Source organism: Anser brachyrhynchus, assembly GCF_964034855.1.
Source record: "Anser brachyrhynchus genome assembly, chromosome: 7".
In the NCBI taxonomy this organism is placed as follows: domain Eukaryota; kingdom Metazoa; phylum Chordata; class Aves; order Anseriformes; family Anatidae; genus Anser; species Anser brachyrhynchus.
Genome location: NC_137701.1, coordinates 25,822,045 through 25,835,147, shown reverse-complemented (window position 1 = coordinate 25,835,147; position 13,103 = coordinate 25,822,045). Strand labels below are relative to the sequence as shown.

The 13,103-nt window shown below is 40.4% G+C and overlaps 1 protein-coding gene across 28 annotated transcripts in view; it reads left to right on the top strand.

Annotated features, from left to right (window-relative positions):
- Nucleotides 1-13,103, top strand: part of KALRN (kalirin RhoGEF kinase) — a 502,773-nt gene that overhangs the window by 350,418 nt on the left and 139,252 nt on the right. For all 28 annotated transcript variants that reach the window (XR_013953438.1, XR_013953439.1, XR_013953440.1 and 25 more), the window contains 7 exons: nucleotides 1,412-1,594; nucleotides 2,827-2,945; nucleotides 4,181-4,247; nucleotides 5,080-5,189; nucleotides 7,570-7,639; nucleotides 9,300-9,389; nucleotides 12,374-12,466. Coding sequence is in view for 25 of the 28 variants with exons in the window: in XM_080599249.1 (XP_080455375.1) it covers nucleotides 1,412-1,594; nucleotides 2,827-2,945; nucleotides 4,181-4,247; nucleotides 5,080-5,189; nucleotides 7,570-7,639; nucleotides 9,300-9,389; nucleotides 12,374-12,466 (732 nt within the window). In the remaining 3 variants the exon portion in view is untranslated. The remainder of the gene's footprint in view (nucleotides 1-1,411; nucleotides 1,595-2,826; nucleotides 2,946-4,180; nucleotides 4,248-5,079; nucleotides 5,190-7,569; nucleotides 7,640-9,299; nucleotides 9,390-12,373; nucleotides 12,467-13,103) is intronic.

The following is a 13,103-nucleotide window of genomic DNA, read 5'->3' as shown; positions in this document are numbered from 1 at the left end:
CGTTACTGGTCATTCCTCACACTGACATATCCAGTCCTGCTCCCTGGGGCTCTACTAAATCACTATCCTGCTGCTGACCTAGAATATTTCCAGGGCCATGTGCAATCTGGTAAATGCAAGTCACTCCCAGATGATGTTATTCTCAAATTAAGCTGTAATTGAAAGCTTTCCTGATCCCAATTCCTTTCTGGCCAAACCAGATGTTTGGACAGCAAAAACACCAGTAGCTTTTGGGAATGAAAAATGGGAATGACCCTTTAAATATGACAGAAAGTCAGATTTTTACTCCTCCATACTTAGCCTTGCTTAAGTACTCAATGTATTAAGATGGCCTCTGATTCTGCTGTTAGTTTATTTTTCTGGTAAAATTTCTATCAGGTTTCAAACATAAAACTAAATTCAAGAAAACAGTGATTTGACAAGTGCTTGTCCTTTTTTGGCCAGATTGCTGATAATGTCAAGTACTTGACAGCATGAACCACTTCTGGCAGAGGGGAGGTTCTCCCTTTCTCTGAAAAGCAGCTCACCAGCATCTCTAGGGGTACAACTGATTCTCCTTTGCTTTTGAGGATTAACATGTGCATTACAGCTGGAGTTCAATCCATACAGTTGATAACTCTTTTTCAGAAGCGTTTTGCACTTGAGTTGGCTTAAACATAGGGTTCAGGCACCTTCAATTGCTGGGACAGATTTGGAATCTAAGCTAAAATCTATGACTAGCCCCTTTGTGCCAGATTTGCACAAAGTTCCTCAGTATGGAAAACCACGTTGACTGAGGGGCAATCTGAGTCCTAAAGGAATAGATAAGACCTCTGGAAGGTTTGAGGGCTTATTGTATGTTTTTGAGTTCAGGCATCTTTTACTTTGTAACGCTCCAACTGGACCCACAATACTGACTGGGGATTTTATAATGGACAAGGAATTTGGATTTAAATTCTGTTTGTTTCTGAAGCAGAAAGTAGCAATTCAAATTCACTTCCTGGATCGGTCTGTGATGTATTGATGACCTGTCTACACAGGTCTGCAGAACCACCTACATACAGATTCAGAGTAACTAGGTGTGTTTTATGAGGTATGATTCTGAAATCTCGTCTTCTACTCCAAGGCTCACAAAAATAAGTTTTTGGTTATGGGAAGGAGATGTCTCTAACTTCCAACATGTTTTTCTTATGTGTTTGTGTGTGTGGTTTCAAGTACTTTACTTTTTGTATCTCCTGCAGCTTCATAAATTCCATTATAAAAATATCATTTCTTTCATGTTTTACTGGGAAAAAGTTTAAAGCATTTTATTCTGCATAAGATGAAGTTAAATGATCTATATAAGATTGTGAGCTGTTTCTGAATGCCGCGTAAATTAAAATCAAAAGAAATAATAATAGTGTAACATAACTGAGCACCGTGTTTTGGGCAGCAAACAAAGGAGAAAGTGAAGCTCCTCATCCAGCTGGCTGACAGCTTTGTAGAAAAAGGACATATGCACGCCACTGAAATCAGGAAGTGGGTCACCACTGTTGACAAACGCTACCGTGACTTCTCTCTCAGAATGGGAAAATACCGCTACTCCCTGGAAAAAGCCCTTGGAATCAATACAGAGGTACTGTAAGTCCGTGTCCTGCTGAGGTTTTATACCAAAGCTGAAAGTCACAGAAGGAAGTCTAGGCTACAGAATGAATGCTGCAGGTTATCACATGTCTATTATAACCACTTAAAACTAGTCAATACCAGAACTGTTCTTTCTGAAGAGAAAAAGTGTTGTGGTTTTTTTTGTTTGTTTGTTTGTTTTTCTGAAGAGAAAAAGTGTTGTGGTTTTTTTTTGTTTGTTTGTTTGTTTGTTTTTTTTGTTGTTGTTGTTTTTGTGTCATATCAGTGATATGAGGAGGAATCAGATGAAGATCAGAAGGACTTTCTAAACAAACGTTTGCAGTATTCTCCAGGAGACTATACAGCTACTGTGAAGGAGGGAGAAACATATTATTTGAACCAAAGTCTGTATTAATTTTATCATAAGCCATAAATATTACTGCTACACCATTATTTTGAATCAAACCCGGGCTTTGATTGGATGCTTCTATTCTCTCATCCTTTATCTAAATGAAAAAAATGATCACCAGCCTCATCTCTGAGCTCTTTTAGGTGAAATTGAGCAATACAAAAGCAACAAAAATTAGAACCTCCTGGTATTCCCAAGCCACATTATCAGGGGTGTGTCAGAAGCAGAAACACTTAAAAACCTTTTGGTCAACCATCCTTTAAAATAAAGTATCAAAGAAAGATGAAAAAAATCCCTCACATCCTCAAGATAACTTAAATGTCCTGTTCCTTGTAGGGTCTCTAGTTTACACAGAGTTACTAACCACTTTCTGGAAAGGCGTTTCCATAGCAGAAGGCCTTTGGAAGTTGGAATTGCCTCTGGGCTCTTGTTGGGTAGTGCCCCTCTTTTTCAGACTGTTTGTGAGGTCTGATACTAGGCAATTAATTGAGATGTGAAAGGAGTAAGGTAATATTTAGATGTTTGTCATCAATGTGTATTCCTAGATAGACAGAAGTAACAGCAGAGACTGTAATAAAGTTCATAGTGGGTTTGGTTGGGTGGGTGGGTGGTGGTGTGGGGTTTTTTGGTTTGGTTTTTGAGATTTCTTTCTCACTTTCTCATCTTCTTCCCTCTCACTGTAGTTTTTCTAAATCTCTTTGAATTTCCTTCTTTCTTACACTAGTATCTTTATCTTAATTTTGTCCCTTCTTACCCTTTTATTCTCATGGACATGCTGCAATTTACACAACAGTAGTCTTACATGAACTTAAAATCTGTACTGTTACTTTTTCTAGGATAACAAGGACCTAGAGCTAGATATTATTCCAGCAAGTCTTTCAGACCGGGAGGTAAAGCTGCGAGATGCAAATCATGAAGTCAATGAAGAAAAAAGAAAATCAGCCAGAAAGAAAGAGTATGTCCCAAAACTCTCACAATGAGTCATGATACAATATCTACAAGTGATTCTGTGATATTTACGTGACCAGAATGGACTGACATCCCTAAAACTCCTAGCAGTGGAGCTATTGAGATATGTTTACAGGTGTAGAGCTAAAGTTGTGGTGTGTAGGCAAGAGAATATCAGAACATACAATTTGAATTTCTTTTGTTTTTAATCAGAAGTTACTTTTAGAAAGGGAAAGGAGTTAGTTGAGCATTTCGAGTAGACCCTGATGTCATGAAGATACTCATCATGATTTCTTTCTGGCTGTATGTGACAAGTAAAATGAACGGGGGGGGGGGAAAAAAAGCATCCTTGTAAGTCTAGATATTCTTTAAATTCCACTGACATCCAGGGGAGTTATCTAGTTTCAGTCACTTGAGGTTTAGGTCCAAATTTCAGTGGGTGTATAACTGAGAGGGACAGAAATATTTCATACAAGTGGAAATATTGTGAGAGTGCTTCTTGCACTTACATCTAGAAATGCTTCACTTTTACAATACTTTGCCTTAAATTTTGTGTGAGAATATTCTGGAAAGCATTTCTATGTATGATCCTTCTCATCCCTCTGAAATAGTCATTACTCTGGACAACCTTAATAAGAAACCATTTCTCCTTTAGGGGACAGTGGTTACACTTGGTCCTCCTGTGGCACATTTTCAAAGCATCGAGCATTTGATTTTTGAGCTTGAGGCACTACAAATGTGGTTGCTGGGCTTCCCAGCAGTTTGCATTGTCTCCAGTCAGATACCAAGCTGTTGTACCTTCTTCAAACTAGCGGTGTCTCCCAAATCCATTAGTATTCCCACTGAAATTCAAGTTTCAGGTTGACTTTTAATTGCATGTTAGTGAAGTTGCAAATGTTGTCAGGGAATCTCAAGTCTTTTCTTATGGAAAAAAATAGCTGACAATTGGTTGACTGCTATAGCTTGGTATGTAGATAGTAAATCATGCCTCAGCACTGCAGAAATACAACTTAACAGAATTTTATGCAGAAAAGTTATTTAAAAAATAATGCTACAAGATACTAGAATATCATGTGATATTTCATATATGAAGCTGAAATGTGCAAAATGAGGCAGCTGGAGGTTCAGAGTGGAAGTACGTTGATTCATGAAGACAATAGAAAAATGTTGTGTTTTCTCTTCATTACATTGCCTATAATGCCCAAAGCACACAAAATACCTTTTTTTTTTTTTTTTTTCCAGATTCATTATGGCTGAGCTGCTTCAGACAGAAAAAGCTTATGTCAGGGATTTACATGAATGTTTAGAGGTAAGTTACAGCCTGGGGAGTCTCCGGTGTTTTTAGGAAGGACACGGTGTCCTTTGTGGTGGTGGTGTGAGGTTACCCACCATTGGCGACTGACAGCAGAGCCATGTCTGGTGGTGGGAGCCTGGTGAGAGTGGAGGGACCTCACATATATCTGTAAACGTCTGCACCTCTGGGGACACCTCAGTGTGCTTTTAATATCAAAGTAAATAGAAAGAGAGTAAGAGCATTGTCTTGGGACTCAGTAAATAGCAGTATGTTCATGAGTTGACCTGAAATTTGTTGGATTCCTTTCTTTTTTTCAGTTTTCAATTCTCTTTCTTTGGATCTTCTCAAGCTAGAGATCACCTCAAGCTAGACAAAGAGCTGGATTTGCACTGTCAAATAGCTTACCTAGCTCTGCAGCAGGGTGGTTCTGAAGGAGACTCTGATATTCAAGGCAAAAAGCAGAGTGTTTTTCAGTGAAATCTGACAGATTTCACATTCCTGCAGTTTGAAATGGATTTTTATGTGTCTAATGCTACTGAAGTGGCAAACGCAGCTATCTTTCGACTGTTTCTGCCTGAAGTTCTTGGACACCATCAGTTGGACAGCAAAGACAGGTGCTATTGCCATGTTTTTGCTTTTTCCTCAGACAACTTCTCAGTGTCAGCACTTTAAATTTCTCTGGAGAGCTTTTTGTGACACTGGAACATCTCTTTTTTTTACCCTGTTTGTTTAATCACAAAGTGTGTAGTTCCCTTGTCAGTCCGTGCCTTCGGCAAGAAAGCAAGGAGATCTATTCTTTTTCACTGCATTTATTCTCTCAAAGCTAAGAGTTTTTGCTGTCTTCCAGACTTACCTTTGGGAAATGACAAGTGGAGTGGAAGAAATACCCGCTGGGATTCTTAATAAAGAACACATCATCTTTGGCAATATTCAGGAGATATATGACTTTCATAACAAGTAGGTTTTCCTAACATTTCTGTTGATGTTTGCTGACTAAGGAAGCCAAAAGTATACATATACCTACACATCTATGTGGTGTCCGCTCTGAACGCCTACAGTAGAATGTACACCAGAGTGTAAAGTAATTAATCTAGATTTATAAAATAATGTTTGATTTCTTGTTTTGTTTGTTTTTGTTTTTATTTTACAAAAAAAATTGCGTTTTTGTTAAAACCGTGCCTACAGCTGATTAACAATGTTGAAGTCCTATTATACCAATACTTCGTAGTCTTACACATGTTTTCCATCTCACAGCACTGTATTTGTGCTCTGCATATCTTCCATTTGAGGAAGAATGGGGCACTGAGGTAGCAGGCATACTCCTTCAGCTTTACAGTTTAGGAAATGAGGTCTTCTTGACGGATGCATATTATGTTTCATATATATAGCATCACAACTTGTATCCCTATCAAAATGTGAGAACTGCAGCCTTTGGCTCCGTTATAGCTGCATGTCTCAGACAGGTGGATGTGAATTCGTAGTAACGTTCAGCAAAATTAAAGGAGTAGAAACTTTGGAACTAACTTTTCTTGTTTCTGATGCTTGTGAGTGACTTAATAACTGAGGAACTCTGTGCTCTGAGGTTACTTGTTGCCTAGAGAGAGGCTGATAGGTTTCAGTAAATGTGATGCTTTTGTGTGAATTGATAGTGTTTATATTAATCAGATGGATATCAAGGTTATCAATGGTAGGACTTTGTCATTGGTACCTCTGGGTAAAAAAGTCAGGTACTACTACATTCAAAGGACTGATCATGGCAAAATTTGGTAACAGCATGGTACCACAGCTGTGACTCTCTCTAAATCATGCTGGGTTGAGAGCTGATAAGTAAAGAGAATATTTTAAGTGGAAATTATGAAACAGAAAATGGATCAGGTCTGGAAGCTTGTCTGTCAAAAATACAATCTCTTGGAAAACACAAGGGGAGAAAAAAGGAATGGCTGACATGAGCTGGATTAAGAAGTAGCTTTCTTGCCACTTAGAGACTCACTGTGTTTAATCTGTAGGTAACAGTGCTTCCTTTTATCAAGATGAGACTGTATCAGATGTGCTTAGAGGGCATTGTTTCCCTGATATAATATGAATGCAATGGGAGTTACAGCACTTAGGGATGCTAAATCCCACAAGTTCAGCCTGAATTTCAAAGTCTGTCTTCAAGTTGTACATCAAAAGCAAGGCAGTTTGAAAAACAGCTCAGAAGACTGTTCTCTGTTGAAGTTCTGGGGGACTTTCAGTGCTTCAGACAGGTAAATGTGCCATCGTATGCACATGAATATGGTCCAGGAGAGGCTACTGTTTGCCTACTTCTGTGCAAGCAGCTTCAAAGCATTACAAAATAGTAGAGTCAAACTACGTATTAGATTAAAAAGGCCTTTAATTAACAGATGAATTGACTTACAGCCCACAAGAATTGTGCAGTCATACCAATAAATATTCTTCCTCATTTAACTATGCTGGGATCACCCAGTTGCCTTCCCACTTCCCCTCTCCTCTCTGTGATGTTGTTTTCCTTTTAGTGACTCTGACTGATGACATCTGATTACTCTTTTTGACTTTCCCTCACTCTCAGCTGCCACCCCCTTCAGACCTCAGTCATGCCCCACAGCTCCCTGTTGCTGCTGTTTCTCCTTTCTCTGACCTGTCCTTTACCAGCTTGCTGCATGTGCATCATCCTTTTCTCACCACAGCTTCTAACAACACTAAAATAAATTGTCCCCTCCATACCTGCATCCTCCGATCTTCTCCTTTGGGCAGTGATGTTAATGCATCCTCCAACGTGATTCAGGGCAAGAGAAACAGCACACACAGTTGCTTCTCCTTCTGCAACTTCTGTTTCATGTTGCTCTTTCCACCTAGGCATTGTATAAGGCTCTGTCTGAAATCAGAGATGTCATTCACAGTACAAGGTGATGGGAATGAGTTGATTATGAAATTTGTATGTGGGGAATTTATACTACCCACAAAGTGTCAAGCTTGTTTAAATTGTCCTTTGCTCAGAGTGCTGAGTTTCACAATGGGAAGCTGGAACATTTGGGCTCCTGTTTTTGAACCACTTCACAAGATCTTTTTGAAGATTTGGTCTGGTTCTTGAATGTCACTTTGTCTTCCTGAACACACTGGACCCTTACCTTTTTCATTGTAGTTGAGTGGGGCATGTTTATACTCAAATAGCAAAGCATGCCTTTGCAAGGACACACTTTCTTCACTGGCAGCACACTTGATTAGCCTCACAGTCAAGAGACAACTATTGGTCATTAACACTGATCAATTCATTGGTCATTCTGCTTCCCCTGGGCATTTGACTGTAACTAATTACATCGGTGTCTTCTTTTTTTAGCATTTTTCTGAAAGAACTCGAGAAATATGAACAACTGCCTGAGGATGTGGGCCATTGCTTCGTCACCTGGGTAATGAGCCTTCTTCTTTTTATTTATTCAAATTAATTCCTCCAGTACAGACAGAAACAAGCTGAGAATTGGTGCAGGGGTTACATCCCTGGTGAAAAGTGAAATCAAGGGTAAATCTGTAATGAGGACTGTTTCCGCCTTCACCCTCTCAGGGTGGAAGCTCCCTTCCTTAACTCTTTCTCTTGAGTGGTATGAAAGCCTTCCAGAGTCCCACTCCTTGTCCTGCACTGACCAACACAGTACTTACCTCTGCTGGTTCAAGAACCTGTTCAAAAGGAATTTGTCAAACCAAATCCATATTTAAGGGTGACATTCATTCCTTTGCAAAGAACCCTGCAAGGATGAAACATTTAAAATCATAATATACCCTCCTTAGAGAATTTTAGTCATGCATGAGGCCTTTACAAAGGCATGAACATCTTCTTTTATCAACATTTTGCTTCAGAAATGAGTGTCAAATTGCTGAGCCACTGTACTCTCTCATTCCATTACCCACTGCCAGGAAAATTTCCAGCAGGACTTTGAAATCTTGATGCTAAGAGTGTTCATGAGCATAGGAGGCTCCAGGAATTGGCTATGGTAATTTATCTGTATGAAAACTGTTATCTTTTCAAAATATTTACCAGGCAATTCAGCCTTCTTCATGTTTTCTCTGCTGGCTTTATTGATATTTTAAAACTGTGAATTAGTATTTTTGAAGTCATTACGGAACCTTTTCACTTACCAAAAAAATGAGCATGTTTGGATGATTTTGAATAGGCTTTTAATTTGAAAACATGGCACAAATACTGATGAAATGGATTCAGAAATTTAGTTTACATGGAAGAGGTTACATATTTATGAAAGATGAACGCATTTACATATCATTCTGTGCAAAATATTCATGGTGCTTTTAAGATAGTACCGCATCACCTCAGCACCTCAGCAACAGTACATGCAAAACTGCCTGCCCAATTGCAAGGTCCTGTTATTTAGATTCATGGTATCAAAAAAGCAATAGTAATCAAAGGAGGCCATCCTCCTCTGCCTGGCTCCCTCTCCCTGAGACCAGTGTTGAGTAATATGAAACTGCTCTAAGGCAGGACTGCACAGATGCTTCTAATTTCCTCTTAAATAAATTAGGAAATGAAATGCAAAATGCTCTTAGCACAACATAAAGTTTGAGCCATTAAAGTCTGAACCAAGGTAGGAAAGGCAAGTTTGAGCCAGACATCACAAATCTGAGCCAGTCTTAAGACAAAAGTGTTGGCTCAAGCCACTTTCAGCTAGGTGAGTGTCTTGCCCGGAGTTCCCATGCTGGCTTTATCTGCAAGTAGGTGATAGAGCCAACACTTCATGACTGGGATTTGGATGCAAACTGTGTAACCTCATCAGAGCTCTTAGAAATTGTTTTTCAGCTGGATTAAAGTTTTAGGCCTTCCCTCTGTCGCATTTGTTAACGAAAGCCTCCCATAGCTGTTACATGGTGCACCTCATACCCCTCAGAACTGCTCAGGTAAGTTGTGAACTGCCTCTAAATCTTCCGTTCTTAATTCATATTTCTCACATTGCTTCGAGAGGTGGGGGTTTGTCACTTGTATTTGTCCTGGTGAGCCTTAATGAGAATGTAAGAGCAGAGAAATAGCTTATCTTGCTTTTCCCTTGATGTTTGTTTTCACAGGCAGATAAATTTCAGATGTATGTCACCTACTGCAAAAACAAGCCTGACTCCAGCCAGCTCATCCTGGAACACGCAGGGACTTTCTTTGATGTAAGCAGCCACTGCCATTTTCCTTCAGCAGACATACTGCATCGGAAACACCTCCTCTTTACATCTGAGCAACAGATTCCTTTTTGTACCTTAACATTTGAGTTTTCCATTCCACTGCAGATACCACATGCTGTGAAAACTGATAGGCTGTAGTGTGATGTGTGATCTTCATCAGTGTGGCAAGTCATTTTTAATGGAGACAGGCACTCTCATGGGAACCTTTGTGCATTTTTCAGACACAATCCTTTCTGAAGATCTGGTTTAGATATACTCTCTGCTTCCGGGTTTAGCGGTAAAATGAAAAGCAAATCCCATTATATTTTATGACCTGAAATCCTTAAGTCCAAAACAAGATCCTGTTCTGCAAATCTGACCCACCATACTAAACATTTGCCTCATCGTACTAGTAAGGGACTCCATTGCCTGCAATTAGACTGTTTTCCTTACAAGCAGTACACCTGGTTATAAACATTTGCAGGCTCCCATCATGGTTTTGTGGACTGAGAAAAAAATCGTTGAAGTTTCTCGGTACTTTTAAACTAAGCACTTCCTCTGATTTTTGGAACCTCATGCATTTTTCCGTGCCTGTCTGCTAACTTATAGCTTTAAGTAATTGTCTTTCTGAGGAAACACAAACCAAAAGTAATCCCTCCCCCAAAAAATAAATTAATTAATTAATTAATTTATTTATTAGTGTCTCTTTTCCAAAGAGAAATCCTTTTACAAATCGTTAAGACTCAGCAGTACCCAACCTATGATGTGGTTGGCACATGACGTGAATCAGTTCCTCTGGGTTTTGTCTGTGCCACTGATCAGTTAAACTCAACACTGAAGGGGCTCATGTGAGCCAGAAGAAATGTAACGAACACTTTTTTGTTGTTGTTTGTTTTTTTGCCTTGTTAACTAATGTTGGAAGTAGAATTGAACCGAAATGGATTTTCCAGGAGGTGGCGCTTGAGCCTGTTGAATGGTGTGTACTGGTTCTCCATGTTGTCCACCCCAGGGCCTCTGTAAGGTCCTGTGCCGCCCTGTGTAGAGGATATTTTTGATGTTTGCCTGGGCTGCTGTCATTGCATGTAAGACTACATGTTGATCCTGTTTGTAGCTCATCTTGGTGCAAGACAACTGCTAGCACAGTGCCTCACACACCTTCAGTTCCCCCAAGCCCTTGGGACACTTTTCAACCCAAGTAGTAACTTAAGCTGTGTCTAATGGTGAGCCATTGTGTGCTATAACATGAACTAAGCTTGCTTCAAACAAGAACCAGAGCAAAGATGAGAGCACGGAGCTCTGTGGCTAGGCTGCTTCAAGTCTAGTTCAGGTATCTCTGTGCTTGACAGTCACAGTCAAGCAAGCTGCTGTCTTATTCCAAGACTTCAGAGACCAAAGGGAAGAGCTGCAGGGAGAACGTCCCTCTCCAGCAGTGTATTTATCTGATTGCATGTAGTAGTGCTATTGCTTTCCAGCTACAGCCTCCCAGGCAGCAGGGACATCTGTTACTCCACCAACCTCCTCTGCCTCTGCCCAGTCTGACCAGGGAGCATCCTGGCAGAGAAGGGGGTGCCCAAGGGGGACACATCTTGCTGGGAGCATGTCCTGCTGATCAGAGAGCTGGAAGGAAGGAGTAGTGCTGAATTAATCACTTAGATCCTACAAAAGTTAGTGTCCTTAGCCAGCTTCAGGAAGTTCACAGGTGTGGCCAAAGCTATGCTGGCGCACGCAGTTACTAATTGAAGTCCAGCCATGTGTTCTGCAGACTCCGCCAAACAGGGAGCCAGCTGTGACTCAGCTTCATGCAAACTCCCCTAAACCCCACACAGAGCTTCTTTCCTTTTGGGTCTTGTTCATGGCACAGGCATTTATTTCAGAAAGAAAAAGAAAAAAACTCCTAGTACAAAAACCAACACCTTCTGTTGGCACCTTTTGTGAAAAAATGGCTATTTTTGCATCTCAGCATAAACACTACAGCTAAAATAAATAAATAAAAAGTAGTATTCAGCAGAAAATCAGACTGTATACAGAAAGAAAATCTGTTCTTGGCAGTTCTTCCCCCTTTATCTTGTGCAACTTCTTCACTGTATAGCCTGAAAGTTACCCTCCAGCCTCAGATAAATCCCATTCCCCCTTCCTATCTCTTCCCCTCGTACCGGAGTATATCCTGGCCAGGAGGGGGGCAGGCATGCCCAGAGCCTGGCAGAGGCAGAGGAATCCCAGCCTGTCCTATGTCAGCACAGAACCTGTCCCTGAAGGGCAGCAGGGATCAAATATTCAAAATCTTTTAGACGACTAATTATGTGCGGTAGGGTCTTGAGGGATTCTCAGGAGCTCCCACTGTAGTCCTTTGCAGACCTCACCCAATACCTATCTGCGATGACTCCAGAAGTTCATGAGCACGTCACAGTGATCAGCACAGACATTTGGCTGCCATTCAGAAGCACTCAGTGCTATAAGAGGTATCATAAGGACCTCTCTCCCGGCCCCCAGCTGCCGCCTCAGAACAGCATAGGTCTGTCAGCACTGTCAGCTGCGTTGCTCCCATGTGGATATTTCAGCTACCTCAGGGCTCTCAGATGGTACTAGCTGCTTATGTTTAGACAGCTAAATTGCACCCTACTTGTTCAATTTAATTTAATGTCACTCCATTTTAATTGAACGTTAAAACTCTGCTTTCAGCCTTCATAGCTAAGAGAAACCAGTTGACATGACTGATAAGTCATATTTAAATCAAAGCCTGTGTAGTTTACTCCGTGTAGCCTTAGCTCAACTTGCACACTGCTCCTGCAGTCTGAGTGGCCTTAGGGGGACACTGCAGTTTATTGCCAGCCTCTCTGAAACCACACTGATATTTGTATGTGAGCTTGAAGAGAGTTAAAATGCTAAACAAAGAAATGCAGAGATACAGAGCTGACGTTTGTTATGGGTGGATCCGTCTGGCAGGGGGTTAACAGTTTTCCATGACTGACTGCTGTTTTTATCTCTTCTAGGAAATTCAGCAAAGGCATGGTCTGGCGAATTCTATCTCTTCTTATTTAATCAAGCCTGTCCAGAGGATCACAAAATACCAACTCCTACTGAAGGTACCTTAGTGAGCTGCCCAAATCAGCTCGCGCAGAGCAGTTCACAGTTGTAATGAGTTAGCTTTTATTCTAAAAGGAGCTGCTTCATCAAGTTGTCTGTGATCTGTAAGCAGCTACTACTGAGCTGCTGCTCCTACTACCCAGGCCTGAGCATGACAACAAAGTGTGAAATCAGGTTGCATATTTTAAAGGAAAATACTCACAGAAAGAAAAAAAAGCAAACAGCAAACAAGTGATGGCTTGCTTCAGCTGGTTGTGGGTGTACAAGTGGATTTAATCCTGAAAAGCAAGAACTGGGAAAGGGAAATTGAAGGGATGACAGAATGGTTTTACTTTCCTTTTCTTCTTACTAAGTTTGTGACATGTAATATTTTGATTAAAGGCTTCAGTGTCAGCAGTCATGAACTTTGGGAAAGGATTCTTCACCGAGACTCCTGTTAGATTCTGTTTGGGAATGGAAACTTGTGTTTGAAAAACAGGGAAAACCTTCATATACGAAACAAAGACTTAAAAATGAAGCACTAGCATTTCCCATTTAAAAATAAAACAACAACAACAAAAACTTTTGATTGGTTTCTTATAAATTGGTTATAGTTTTTTGCCAAATCTTGTCAATAACTGAATTTTAGATCTAACT